The 13166-nt window shown below is 48.9% G+C and overlaps 1 protein-coding gene across 2 annotated transcripts in view; it reads right to left on the bottom strand.

Annotated features, from left to right (window-relative positions):
* PNPLA1 (patatin like domain 1, omega-hydroxyceramide transacylase) overlaps positions 1-13166 on the bottom strand; it is a 42615-nt gene that overhangs the window by 17685 nt on the left and 11764 nt on the right. Inside the window, exons 2-5 of one of the 2 annotated variants that reach the window (XM_017971042.5) lie at positions 3969-4201; positions 2407-2472; positions 1129-1338; positions 103-163 (exon numbers count right to left, since the gene is read on the bottom strand). In XM_017971042.5, the coding sequence (XP_017826531.2) occupies positions 103-163; positions 1129-1338; positions 2407-2472; positions 3969-4201 (570 nt within the window). Of the gene's footprint in view, positions 1-102; positions 164-1128; positions 1339-2406; positions 2474-3966; positions 4202-13166 lie in introns of both variants that reach the window. The other variant, XM_054253929.2, reaches the window with a different exon arrangement.

Here is a 13166-nt window from a genome sequence, read left to right as displayed (position 1 = left end):
GTCACAAATTTGGGGGGAATGCCCCTCCCTTCAGCCCTTCTACTGTTTGAACTTTCCTTACCCTCCAACACTGCCCTTGCCTGGGTCCCCACGGGTACTTACTCAGCCGCCTCAAGTACAAGACTGCATCGTCGTACCCTCGATAGTAGTAATCATGCAGGATCTGGGGGCGGGAGCACCAGGAGAATGACTAAGGCTGCAACGATGAAGGGAACCACAAACCCCCGCCCCCAGACCCAGTGCAGCTACTCCTGTTGCTCTTGAACTTCATTTGATGGGCTTTTCAAAACGTACGCATGCGGTGCCCCATCCCTCACTATCTGCTAAGAAGAATTGGGGAGCAATTCCTGATCACGCATCCCAGTGATGCTGCGTTGATGAGCGACGCGATTTGTGGCAGATCCTCAGCCTCCCCCAGGGCGGGAAAGTGGTGGGTGCTCATGGCAGAACCAGAGGAGGTGCACTGGGGCATATGAAGAGCAGAGTTTGGAGTCTGGGTTCAGGTCTCTGTGCTGCCCCTTATTGGCTGTGTGGCTGTCACCTCTCACAGCCTCAATTTCTTTACCTATAAAATGGGGGCAGTAATACTATTGATCACAGAGGATGCTAGAGGATTACATGAGATCTTGCCCACAAAGCCTTTTCTGTAAAGAGCTGGCTTATTTTGGGCTTTGCTGGCCACATGCAGTCTCTGCCTGATGTTCTTTTTCTTCTTCTTCTTTTTTCTCCCTCCATAACTCCCTAAAAATGGAAAACCCTTTCTTAGCTTACAGGCTGTAAAGAACAAGCCAGAGTCTGGATTTGGCCTGTGGGTTGCAGTTTGCCGACCCTTGCTTTGGTACATGAACTGTGAGTGGAAGAGTTCAGTTAACATTTCTATCAGCACTTCCAACATCATCTTGCTTTACAGGGGAGAATACTGAGGCTGCAAGAGCTTAAGGGACTTGCTCAAGGTCACATAGCCAGTTAGCAGCAAGGCCAGGATGAAGATCTAGGAGGAAGTTTAAGGGATCATTTGAGGGGAGGAGACACAAGTAGAACTTCAGTGGGCCCCAGTGGCTCTCTGATCCCACCCCTAGTCCTAGCAGCGTAGCTTCCCTTACTCCCCAGACCCCTACTGCCTCTCACCACCAGGTCCGGGGGGAACAACGCGTGGGTCATCCTGGCGATGTTTTCCAGGGAGAACTGGAAGGAGCAGTTGAACATTCGGAAGTCGTGGAAGATGGCGGGGCAGTCCCGAGGACAGATGTCCTGCTGCCCGCTGAAGGTGGAGATGGTGATGGAGTCGGTCCAGAAGGCACAGGGTTGCATGCCAGTGAAGCCCCCATCGATGTACCTCTGTGGGGGGCAGAGTCAGAAATGCTCATCTGGGGCCAGAGTTCCCAGCCCCACTAGGAGTACATGGAAACAGCCCGTGGGACATGGCATCAGCTTCAAGGGCCCATTGAGGAAGGGCCAGAAGACCCTTCAGGATAAGCCTGGAGACAGAGGTCCTGGTGGGTGCATGGTGTGCCCCTGGTCACTTGGCGAGTCTGTACTGGCCTCTGCACTCCCAGCACAGTGCTCTTTCTCTGCACTGATCCTGCCTCCACTACCTTAGTGGTGCTGAGACTGGGATTTCCAGGGCTCTGTGTGCAGGGGACCCATACTCTGGGTAAAGCAGGAACGTGCTCCTCTGCCACAGACCTACCCACCACGTGTTCGCCCACGAGCCCCTTCCCTTCGGGGCTTCTGTTTTCTCACCTATGAAAGAAAGATGACAAATAATGAGGCTCTAACTCTCAGGGCTGGCTGCTGTGCAATCCAGGCTCCATCTACTACCTGAATCCTAGTCTCTGGCCCTGACTTTCTCTGCATATAAAATGAGGAGGGGGCAAGAGCTAGAGCATCACCACTCAGAGTGTGGCCTGCCCACCAGCAGAATGAGCAGCACCTGAGGCTGGTTAGGGCCACAGCCCCCCAGCCCGGCCGCAGACCATCTGGATCAGAACTTGTGGTTCTGATTGTTTGACGAGACCCCAAGTGACTCATGGGCACAGTAAAGCCTGTAAGGCCCTGTCCTAGAGCGCCTCCGAAAAGGTCCTCATCATTTGAGGGTCCAGGTCCCAGCGCTTTAGGGTGCATCTTCTCTGCTCTGTCAAGTCTGGGAAAACCTGCCAAGCCTATGAAGCCTTGGTTTGCTAGGCTCGGCAATGGGTATGTGGGTCCATAGAGGAGCCCACCCCAGCTGGAGAAGTTCATCTTAAAGGCCCAGAAAGCCACCTACATTGGGAATTCTGAGTAAAAACATGAGAAACTTTCCAACTCTAGGTCCTCCCACTGCATTCTGAGACCAACCCCCAGTTTCCCCAGGTGTGAGTCACAGGGACCCGAGGTCCTCACCCCTCACCATGCTGGAGAACTCACCACACCGCGGTAAGTCGGGGGAATGAGGCCGCAGTACACAGGGACGAAGCAGCTGCAGTACAGGGCCTGCGTGGAGAGAACAGGGCTGAGATGCTGGGGCGAGGGGTGCCGTGGGCACAGCTCACCTGTCGGCTGCTGGCCCACCCACCGCCAACCTGGACCTCCTTAAACCCTAGGTGAAGGTGGTCCCCTGGGGAGCGGAGCTCCAAGTTCAATTTCTGGCCTGGCCCTCACTAGTTGGGTCCTTGGTAAGCTACTTGGTTCATCTGGCCCTGACGTCCCAGCTTTAAAGTGGGAGGGGGCTCATTAGCTTCAGGGTCCCTTTTGATGCTGAACTTTCATAAATCCAGTAGGATTCAACTACCATTAATATGTGTCAATCCTGGGCCAGGTTCTGGAAGCAAAGGAAGCTGAGAGGTCCACGCTTGGGAGTGCCCTGTGAGGGGGAGTGAGGAAGTGGGTGACAGAGCAGTGGGGTGACAGGGGCTTGGTGGAGATGAGCATGGGCACTGTGACTCCACAGGAGGGGTGTGGGCAGGGTGGGGAGGGGATGAAGGGAGGTTCCCTGGCAGAAGGGACTGGATTTCAGCAGCAGGTGAAGTAGGGTGGGAGGGAGAGGGGATCTCAGGCAGAGAGAGAGGCAGGTGTGAAGGCCCAGAGGCCTGGCTTGTGTGTGGTTTGCTAGGGCTGGCATGGTAGGAGTGGAAGGCTGGGGAGAGGGCCGGGGAGAGAAAACTGCAGCTGTGGGAGATGAAGTCAGAATGGGGGTGGGCATGAGCAGGCAGATCTGAAAGAACTGGCTGCTGAAAAACCCAGCGGGCCGTGAGGGGTGGAGGAGGTGCCCATGCCCGCCACCTATATTCATCTCTCATCCCCAGGATCACTGCCAGGCGAATATGGGATGAGGATGGGGTGGCAAAGGCCCTGTATGTGGGGGAAGGAAGGAGAGTGGAAATATGGGATGGAGGTCACGCTGCTTAATCCCTTTGTCCTGGAAGACAATGGGACTTACCTGCAGCCCTCTCCAGCAATTATTCATAACTAAAATTCTTATTAATGAGTTTAGAGCAGTGCACTCAGGATTAGTGTGCACTTTTCCAAGTGAGAATTGATTTGGTGGTAATTCAATCCCTTATCAAGAACCACTGGAAGAGAGGGGGCAGAAAGGGGACATAGGGCCCTCTCCCCTGACCATTCCCACAAACGGAGTAATTCTTGGGGGATGCATGGCAGCGCAGCCTGGGAGGCTTTGAAGGAACCCCGGCCCTCTGCAGGTCACACCTGGGCCTCTGGGAAGTTCCAGGCTTAGCACAGAGGGCCGGGTGGGAGAGATGTGAAGGCTGAAGCATTGAGGGTGGCAGTCAAGCCTGGTTCGTCCTGGGCTTCTGTGTGCATCTCATCTAATCCTGCACCTCGCACAGAGACACACTGGGGGCATGAAGGAAGGAAGGACTAGGGAAGTGAGGCAGACGGGTGAGGCAACGGGCTGGGCTGTGGAGAGAGAGCAGGAGCAGCCCTCCCACACCCCCTCTTAGCCCTCCCTCCAGTCCCAGTCCCCTTGCCTCGATGAGCTCCTCCTTGGATGTGAACTCTGAAACCACCACACTCTCCCCATCCGTGAAGCGGGTGAGGCTCACATGGAGCTTCCCCGTGGTGACCTTGTAAGAGTCCTCAGGCAGGACCCGGTACAGAAACTGCCTCATCATCTGCACCATCTTGCAGGAGGGGGACAAGGGCCCCAGGAAGGATTTCTTCACCTCAGCCACACCCACATTGAGGACTCTGAGGTACTCATCTGCGGAGGAAGCAGAGAAGAGGGGGTGGTCGGCGTCACCCAGTGGCCAGGGGCCAAGGGGGTCTCCGCTGGTTTCTCCAACTCATGCCTGAATCCAACAAATGGGGAAACCTAGAATTTGGAACCTGGGAAAACCCCAGGAGTCAACCTGCTGTCTTGCACATGAGGAAAGCAAGACACTGCAGAAGGAAGTCGCTGGCTCCAGAGAGCCCAGAGCTGGGTGACGGTGGAGCTGGACCCAGGCGTTCTGACCCTTGTCCAGGAGATGCTGCATGACAGACACCTTCATATCAATGGCTAAAGGAACACTTTCACCCAACCCCAAATAGCTTTCCCCAACTTCTTGTCACTCTGCCTGGAAGTCCACTGCCAGACCACATTTTTGGGGTCCTGTATGAGATTTCTATTAAAACATTGGTGCAGTTGGAAGTAGTTCCCAAGTGACGCCCTGGGATACTTGCTTAGCGCCCCCTGAGTCTGTGGGCAGGGAGAGGGTGTGGTGAATCACGAGGACGAGGTGAACTTTGTCTTGAAACCATCTTTCCTTTATGGCCCTGGTCCAGGCCTGAGACATGGAGTATGTAAGACTGGCCTGTGCCATGTGCTCAGTGGGCAGATGTGCTTTTCAGGGGGTGGCAGGGGAGGATGTAACCTTCCCCACCCCAAGTCCCGAGATTGCCACCAGGTAAGTCTGTCTGGGTTGTAAGCTTAATAAGAAGTGCTAACTGGCTTAATTCCCACGACAATACTGGGAGGTAGGTATTTCTGTCTTCCTTTTACTGATCAGGAAACTGAGGCTCAGATAGGTAACATAACTTTCCCAGGGTCAGTGTCAGCCAGTTGGTAAGGGGATAAAGGAACATTTTAACCTAGATGTGTGACCCCAGAGCTCGGGGTCCTTCTAACACACTAAGCCAAGAGCTGAGCCCACACCTGCTTTTTGCTGACCACTGTTCATCTCTACCCTGTGCAAGCCTCTGGGAAAATCAGGAGGGAAAATATCTCGGAAAAGGATTGCTAACTTTCTGAAACAAACATTTAATTGTAAAATATACCATAATATGCTGTATGAAAGAACTTTCTTATAGTTAGTGTCATGTAGCAATGGCTATGTGAGAAGCTGTGTGGTCATGAGTTTTCTGCCACGACAGGTAACCAGGCAGAGGCTGGACAAGTACCTCTGTCAGAAAGTTTATCAAAAAGATTCCTGCAGGAGTGGTAAGGGTTAAGATTCTTTCAACTTTGAGATTCTGGGATTCTCACAGGCACCTTGCAATATATCTGGGAAGTAACCAGTATGCCTTACTTGCCTATTTATAAATAGAGCAGCTGAGACACGTAGAGGTCAAGTGATTTTCCCAAAGTCACATGGCAATTTGGGGACAAGCCAAAATTAGGGATGCCTTACTCCTCTTGTGTTTTACAATTTACAGATTATCCCACCCCAGTCCTGGAGGTGAGTAAGATGAGAAGCTTCAGCACCATTTTACAGATGCAGAAACTGACACGCAGAAAAGCTAAGTGTCTCATCTGAGGTCAGACAGCCAGGCAGTGATTTTTCTGACTCCAAACCCCACCTTCTTTCCCTGGGGGTTGGACTGATCTCAGGAATGAAAAGGCTGAGCAAACCCGGGTTGCCATGGGGACAGCCTTTTCTTGCCAACCTTCAGAATCATACCTGCCTATGTGTAGTAGGGACCGCCCTGAGCAATGAAGCATCATAGCTGTCACCCTCCTATAGAGGAGGGTGCTCCTGGGAGGTGGAAAGGCCCTACAGTTTTAGCAAGGCTAGCCTTACCGTGTGCCAACAGTGGTAAACAGTGTTTGCCCTCAAGGGAGGGCAGGGGCTAACCCACTCTCAGGTGATGCAGCAACTGCTCATTTGGATACCAAGGTGTTGGGTCACTGAGGTCTTGCCCATAAGACCAGTTGGGATGGGGAGTCAAGCCGGGACAGGGAATTCTTAATGAGCACCTTAACACCTGGCAAGGATTAATGGCTCTTCTCAGGATGCCTGGGAGCCAGGAACGCCTGATCTCCCAGCAGGAGCCACTCCTGGGAAGGAAGCAAGAAAATTTGTTCTCTTTTTGAGAGGAGTTTCACTCTTGTTGCCTAGGCTGGTGTGCAGTGGCACCATCTCAGCTCACCACAACCTCCCCATCCTGAGTTCAAGCGATTCTTCTGCCTCAGCTGCCCAAGTAGCTGGGATTACAGACATGCACCACCGCATCCAGCTAATTTTTTTTTTTTTTTTTTTAGTAGAGATGGGGTTTCACTATGTTGGTCAGGCTGGTCTTGAACTTATGAGTTCAGGTGATCCACCCACCTCGGCCTCCCAAAGTGCCGGGATTACAGGTATGAGCCACCACACCGGCTGGAAATTTGTTCTTATCACAAAAAATCAGACACGCTTATTGTAAAAAAACTTTTAAAAATGCAGATAAGCAGAAAGAAAAAAATTTAAATGTCTTGGAGTCCCTCCTCCTAGAGAGTAATATTTGGTCTGTCTTCTTAAACTACATATTTTATTTTTATTCACAATTAGGGGTCATACAGTATAAACTATTTGTAACTTGTTTATTTTCTTTCTTTTCTTTTTTTTTGAGACGGAATCTGGCTCTGTCGCCCAGGCTGGAGTGCAGTGGCTCCATCTCAGCTCATCACAACCTCCGCCTCCCCAGTTCAAGTGATTCTCCTGCCTCAGTCCCAAGCTGGGACTACAGACTGGTGCCACCACTTTTGGCTTTTTTTTTTTGTATTTTTAGTAAAGATGGGGTTTCACAGTGTTAGCCAGGATGTTCTCAATCTCCTGACCTCGTGATTTGCCCACCTCGGCCTCCCTAAGTATAGGGATTACAGGCGTGAGCCACCGCACCCTGCTGTAACTTTTTTCTTTCACCTGATATATTGTGAATGCTTTTCCAGGTCAACAAATATCCATTTATAACCTAATTTGTTTGTTTTTTCAAATAGAGTTTTGTTCTGTTACCCAGGCTGGAGTGCAGTGATACCATCATAGTTCACTGCACCCTGGAACGCCTGGCTCAAGCAATCCTCTTGCCTTAGCTGGAACTACAGGCATGTGCCACCACACCCAGCTAATTTTTTTATTTTTATAATAATAGGATCTTTTTATGTTGCCCAGACTTGTCTTGAGCTCCTGGTCCCAGCAATTCTCCCATTTTGGTCTTCCAGAGTGCTGGGATTGCAGGCACGAAGCACTGCATCCAGCCTATAAGCTAAATTTAGACACAGTATGGAAAGCTGTTGTAAGGCTATACTACAATTTATTGATCAGGAAACCAAGAGTGCTTGGCTACTTCATTTGTTTCATTGCTTTTCTAAATAATGATGCAATGAGCAATCTCATGCTAACTTCTTTGTCCATATACTTATTTTCCTTAGGATAAATTCCTACAAGTGAGAATGCTGGGTCAAAAGCATACATATTTAAAGTCTTATAATGCTTACTTTAATTGCGGTTTTAGTATATTATGCATCTACTCAACTCTCACCTGTTCACGGGTGGGGGTGGGTGACAGGAGCAAAGCAGTGGACAAGATAGTGGAAACAATGTCGACATTCCAAAGTACTCACATCGGAAAAGGGTGCTGTCTGGAAATTAGCAATGCTCTAGCCAGCCCTGTAGCCTGGGAGGAAGAGGGCAGGAGGTCATCTGTTTCTCTGAGTCTAGTTCTCCTGCTGCTGGCTGAAGCCACACACCAGAGGATGCTGTTATCTCTGCATCTTCTTAGTTCTCTCCAAGTGTGTGTGTGTGTGTGTGTGTGTGTGTGTGTGTTTCTCTGTGTCTCTCTTTGTCTCTGTCTATGTCTCTCCTTTCTCTCTCTCCCAGCAACTAATCTTCTGGTTAAACAAATCTATGCTGCTAGAAAGTTAAGTGTTAAGCACAGCAATCGCTGGGTGCTGAGAGAGTGGATAAATTTAGCTTACTTCTTTATGTATTACCATATTTTCCAGCACCTTCTCCCATTTAAAGTCCTCCTTCCGAGCTTCAGGCTGCCAGGCTCTGAGACACAGAGTCCCACACTAACCGTAGCAAGGTTTTTAGGAGCAGCACAGCAGACCCACTATGTCCTGATCAGGATACTCAAGGTTGGCTGCTTCTAGCCCCCACCCCACTCTAGACACATCCACTTCTGCTCAGAGGAGAGGATTCTCTTAGGGCAAATCTGGTTCTCCCCCTCCTCTCACAATAGCCTACCACTGAGCTTTGCCCATAGAAGGCTCTTCAGAAACTTCCCCTAAGGGCTGGAAATTCATCCAGGGCAGAGATGGGCCATACTCTGTGTCCACCAAGCTTCCCACAACACTTGGTGGGTGATGAGTGTTTGTTCAGTGTGTGAACAAAGGAATATAAAAACCTGAGAGCAATGGCGATGCCCCCAAGGGGGAGCTACTTGATTTAATTACCCAATAAAAGCTTGAAGCAAGATCATCCCAGAGAGATGGATAGACAACAAAATAACACTATCGATTAGTCTGGTCAGCTCATCAAGTTTTATGAGCCTCATGTGCCAAGAAAAATAAGTAAATAAGATGCTGGGTCAATGCTGGGTGTGGCTTCATGCCTGTAATTTCAGCCACATACAGGCTGAGATGGATGATTGCTTGAGCCCAGGAGTTTGAGACCAGCTCTGGCAACATAACAAGACACCTGTCTCTATAGAAAAGAAAAATTCAAAAATTAGCCAAGCATAGGGGCATGCCACTGTAGTCTCAGCTACTCAGGAGGTTGAGGTGGGAGGATCACTTGAGTTCGGGAGGTCGAGGCTGCAGTGAGCCATGATCACACCACTGCACTCCAGCCTGGATGACAGAGTGGAACCCTGCCTTTAAAATATAAAATGTAAAAAGATGTTGAGACTGGAAGATTTTTGGAGGGCACTTGTAAGCTATACTTCCAAGTTCCAGCCACTCAGAAATCTTTCTTTTTTAATTTAATTTAAATTATTTTTAGAGACAGGGTCTCACTCTGTTGCTTAGGCTGGAGTGCAGTGGCACCATCACAGCTCACTGTAGCATTGAACTTCTCAAAGGATCCTCCCACCTCAGCCTCCTGAGTAGCTGCAACTACAGGTGTGTGCCACCATACCGGCTATTTTTTTTTTTTTTTTTTGGTAGAAACGGGGTCTCACTGTATTACCCAGTCTGGTCTCAAACTCCTGGGCTCAAGCAATCCTCCCACTTCAGCCTCCCAAAGTGCTGGGATTACAGGCAGGAGCTACTGTGTCCAGCTGATAAGAGAGTCTTTCTGTCACCACATCCATTTCTTGGAAACAGCTTAGGCTTTGGAGCCAGGCAGATTTGGTTTAAGTGCCAGCTTCACCTGTCCCATCTCCCCACCCACCTTAGGAAGGTAGCCCCCAAAACACTGCTCTGAAACTCCTAAGATTCTGGGATCCTAGGTCAGAAATATGAGTCCCAATGAATTCTCACATTTTACAGGTAAGAAATCCTGCCCAGGAAAAAGGTGAGGCTCAATAAATATCTATATACCACCGGCCACTTAAATAACACTTTTCATCCTCAACTTTGCTGCCTGTAAAATTACTATAAGAATGCCTACCTTACTGGATTATGATGAGGCAAACGGCTTTTGAAGCGCCTGCACAAATATTTACTATGCTCAAATATTGGGTATGACAATAATTCCTTATGTGACAAGGTGTTTTGATGTTTCGGACTCTCAGCCTGCTCATCTGAACAGGGGACAGTGATCCCTTCCCCGCATTCTTATTAAGATGTGGTCAGGCTCATGTGTGGAATCAAAAGAGCAAAATACAAGCGTGGGGTGAGAGGGTGCACTCCAGTTTCAGCGTCATGTAGGCCTAATTGGGAGCACACTCCCTCTCCTGCCAGCTTGGGAGCATATAGTAGGGGAAAAGAAGGGCTAGAAAAATCATCAAAAGAAGAAAAGGGATCATTGGACATGCGTTTATTTTGTTTAGGTGGATAATGCTCCCCCCTTCACGAGGGCAAGGATTGTCTCTGTCTTGTTCATTCTTTTGTCCCTGGCACTCAATATAGTGCCTGGAATACGGTCGGCACTTAAGAAACATACACACAGGCATGAATAATGGATAAATGAATGAACTCCAGAAACTGAAGGGGGATACTGAGGCCCAGTGAGAGAAGTCGCTATGATGACCCAGAGGATAAAAACAGAGGGCCTCTCTTCCCCAACTTCACATGGCCTCTTGCTAAATGAAAAATCTGAGAAAGATGGCACTTGGGGCTGATAATTTAAGCTGCTGAGGATGCCGTTCACAGGGTGCCAGAATTAGGTCTGCAGTGGGGATGGATCTGCCACAGAGGATGGGACTGTGGGGCCCCAGGCTCAGGGTGCACTGGTAGCCTAGCAACAACCTCAGGTTCAACCAATCACCGCGAGGCGCCGCCGCTACGGGCCCTGCTTCCGGAGCAGCGTGCGCGGTGGACGCGTGCGGGAAGCAGGGGGAACAACAGCCCCCGGGGAGCGGGGGAGCGCAGACAAATGCTCAGAATGTCTGCATGGAGCACCTGAGAGTTGGCTGCTCCTATCTGGTCCCTAATTGCAGACTGAATTGTAATCTGCATTTTCCTGTGGGTATATCTTGACTACTGGACCCCCATGTAATAATGATAATTGGTATCATCTTAACAACAGTCGTTCCCCTAAGCAGGCTTTCCCACCTATCATCTCAGCTTATCCTCACGTGACAGCCAGCCTCCGAGGAGCAGTGATCCTGGTTTATTTACCATTATATTTCTATGCCCAACACTGCAGGGGCATTGATTGAAAAACAATTTGGCTTGAAGCTATAGTGTCACTACTGGAAGGTTTACAGAGACCCTCTGGGGTAGTGAGTTTTCAGTCAGGGAGCCTTTGTTCAAAAGAAATCTTAAGTGGAAACCCAACATATAAAAGCAGCTAAAAACATGGCTGTTCTGGGTTGAAGCTGTTCTGAGACCCTGTCCCATCTCCCCACCCACCTTAGGAAGGTAGCCCCCAAAACACTGCCCTGAAACTCCTAAGATTCTGGGATCCTAGGTCAGAAATATGAGTCCCAATGAATTCTCACATTTTATAGGTAAGAAATCCTGCCCAGGAAAAAGGTGAGGCTCATTAATATCAGCCGGATGGATGGTTGGATGGATGGATGGATAAAGGAAGGACATAGCCTAGGACCCAGGTCACATAGTTTTTGTTTGCAGAAATAGAACTAGAATGTATGTGAAGACGCATGTTTTCCTGCTCTGTCCTGAATGCATTATAGGCTTTTGCCAACAGCAAAACAACTCTGACCTATTTAGCACTTCAAACCAAACCAAGCAATGTTTGTAATGGATAATAACAATTCTCCACATAGACCTTCTTCTAACCCTAAGAGTTTACTAAAGATTTAAAAGTTCAGACTGTATTATAGCCAGTTGTCATGGAAACAGAAGTGTCTTCCACTGGTTCATCACCTGTGCTCCTAGCAAGGTGTCCACAGGCCTCTTTGACAGCCCCCAGGCAGAGGGCCTGGGGCCTCAGCCCTCACCCCACTATGAGCTTTTCCCCCCAGAAACCAGGCACAACCTCCTACATCCCACTGCATGTTCTTACCGATCACCCTGAGGTGAAACGGGCAGAGAGGAAATGCATCCAGAAAGTTCCCTGGAAATGATCATGTATTCAGGGCTATTGACCCTGCTCTTTTCTGTCTCTTTTCTTTGGTGGACCCAAAAGTCCTTCTGGGGTCCTGCTCCAAGGTAGAAATTAACACTGCCCCCCATCTAGGCTGTGGCCTATCCTACACTACAGATTCTCCCTGCACTAATTACCAAGGGGACACTGGGATGACGTCACAGCTGTGAACTAAGTCACCCCCTAGCTTTAAGACTCAGCTGGACTTGAGGTCTGATGGAGCAAACCACAGGCAGTGTGCTTTATCAAGCCTGCTTCTAACCTGTGCTCCCGCAGGGATGCATACTAAACTCTGAGTTTGGGCATAGGAGGAGACTCTTTTTCTGTTTTTTCTTTCTTAATTTTTTTTTTTAGAGACAGGGTCTCACTACATTGCCCAGGCACTTGAACTCCTGGACTCAAGTGATCCTCCCACCTCAGCCTCCTGAGTAGCTGGGGCCACAGGTGTGCCACCATGCCCAGCTGAGGAAATTCTTCCTTAAGTGGTGATTTCATGAGAACAGAGTTGGGTTACCCACAGGATTCATGGGTGAACTCCTAACTCAGAAGAACCAAACAAATCTAGAGGCTTATTTACCATTTGTTTGCCTGCTTTCCCCCTAGAATTGGAAAAAGAGCTCAAGTGTCTTTCCTGAATTTGAGCCCGAAGTGAAGCAAAGAAAACTATTTTAATACTGTCTAAGTGAGTTGTTTTAAAAATGGATCCACTAAATGCAGTGTGGAATCCTGGATTGGATTCTGGGACAGAAAGAGACGTTAGTAGAAAAACTGGTGAGATTCTAATAAGTCTGCAGTATCGTTAATAGGAATGTACCAATACTGATGTCTTAGTGTTGGCAGATGCACCATGGTTATGTAAGATGTTAAATCAGGGGAGACTGGATGAAGGATATGCAGAACTATCTGTACTATTTTAACAACTTTTCTGGGAATCTGACATTCTTCCAAAATAAAAAGTTTATTATTACATTTTTTAAAAACACAGATCAAGCAAGGCTGTTAGAGAGACAGTGCCTGGCACTAACAGGGGCTCAGTTAGCACCTGCTGATACCAGGGGAATGGATTAACATATATCACCTCCGTGAGTTGCTTTCCAAATAAATGTTTCTGCTGCATAATGAGCACATTCAGAACTTTACCAGATCTTCCATTCAATGTTCTTCTACTTAAAAGTCCAGGGATTGTCTGGGGAAAACAAATCTTTATGCATTTGGGTGGAGAGGTTTAAACGTGTGAAGCATATTCCTTTGAGTGAGATGGAAGATACTAATTCC

This window comes from Callithrix jacchus, chromosome 4, assembly GCF_049354715.1.
Source record: "Callithrix jacchus isolate 240 chromosome 4, calJac240_pri, whole genome shotgun sequence".
Lineage (NCBI taxonomy): Eukaryota > Metazoa > Chordata > Mammalia > Primates > Cebidae > Callithrix > Callithrix jacchus.
This window is presented reverse-complemented; position numbering and strand designations above follow the sequence as displayed.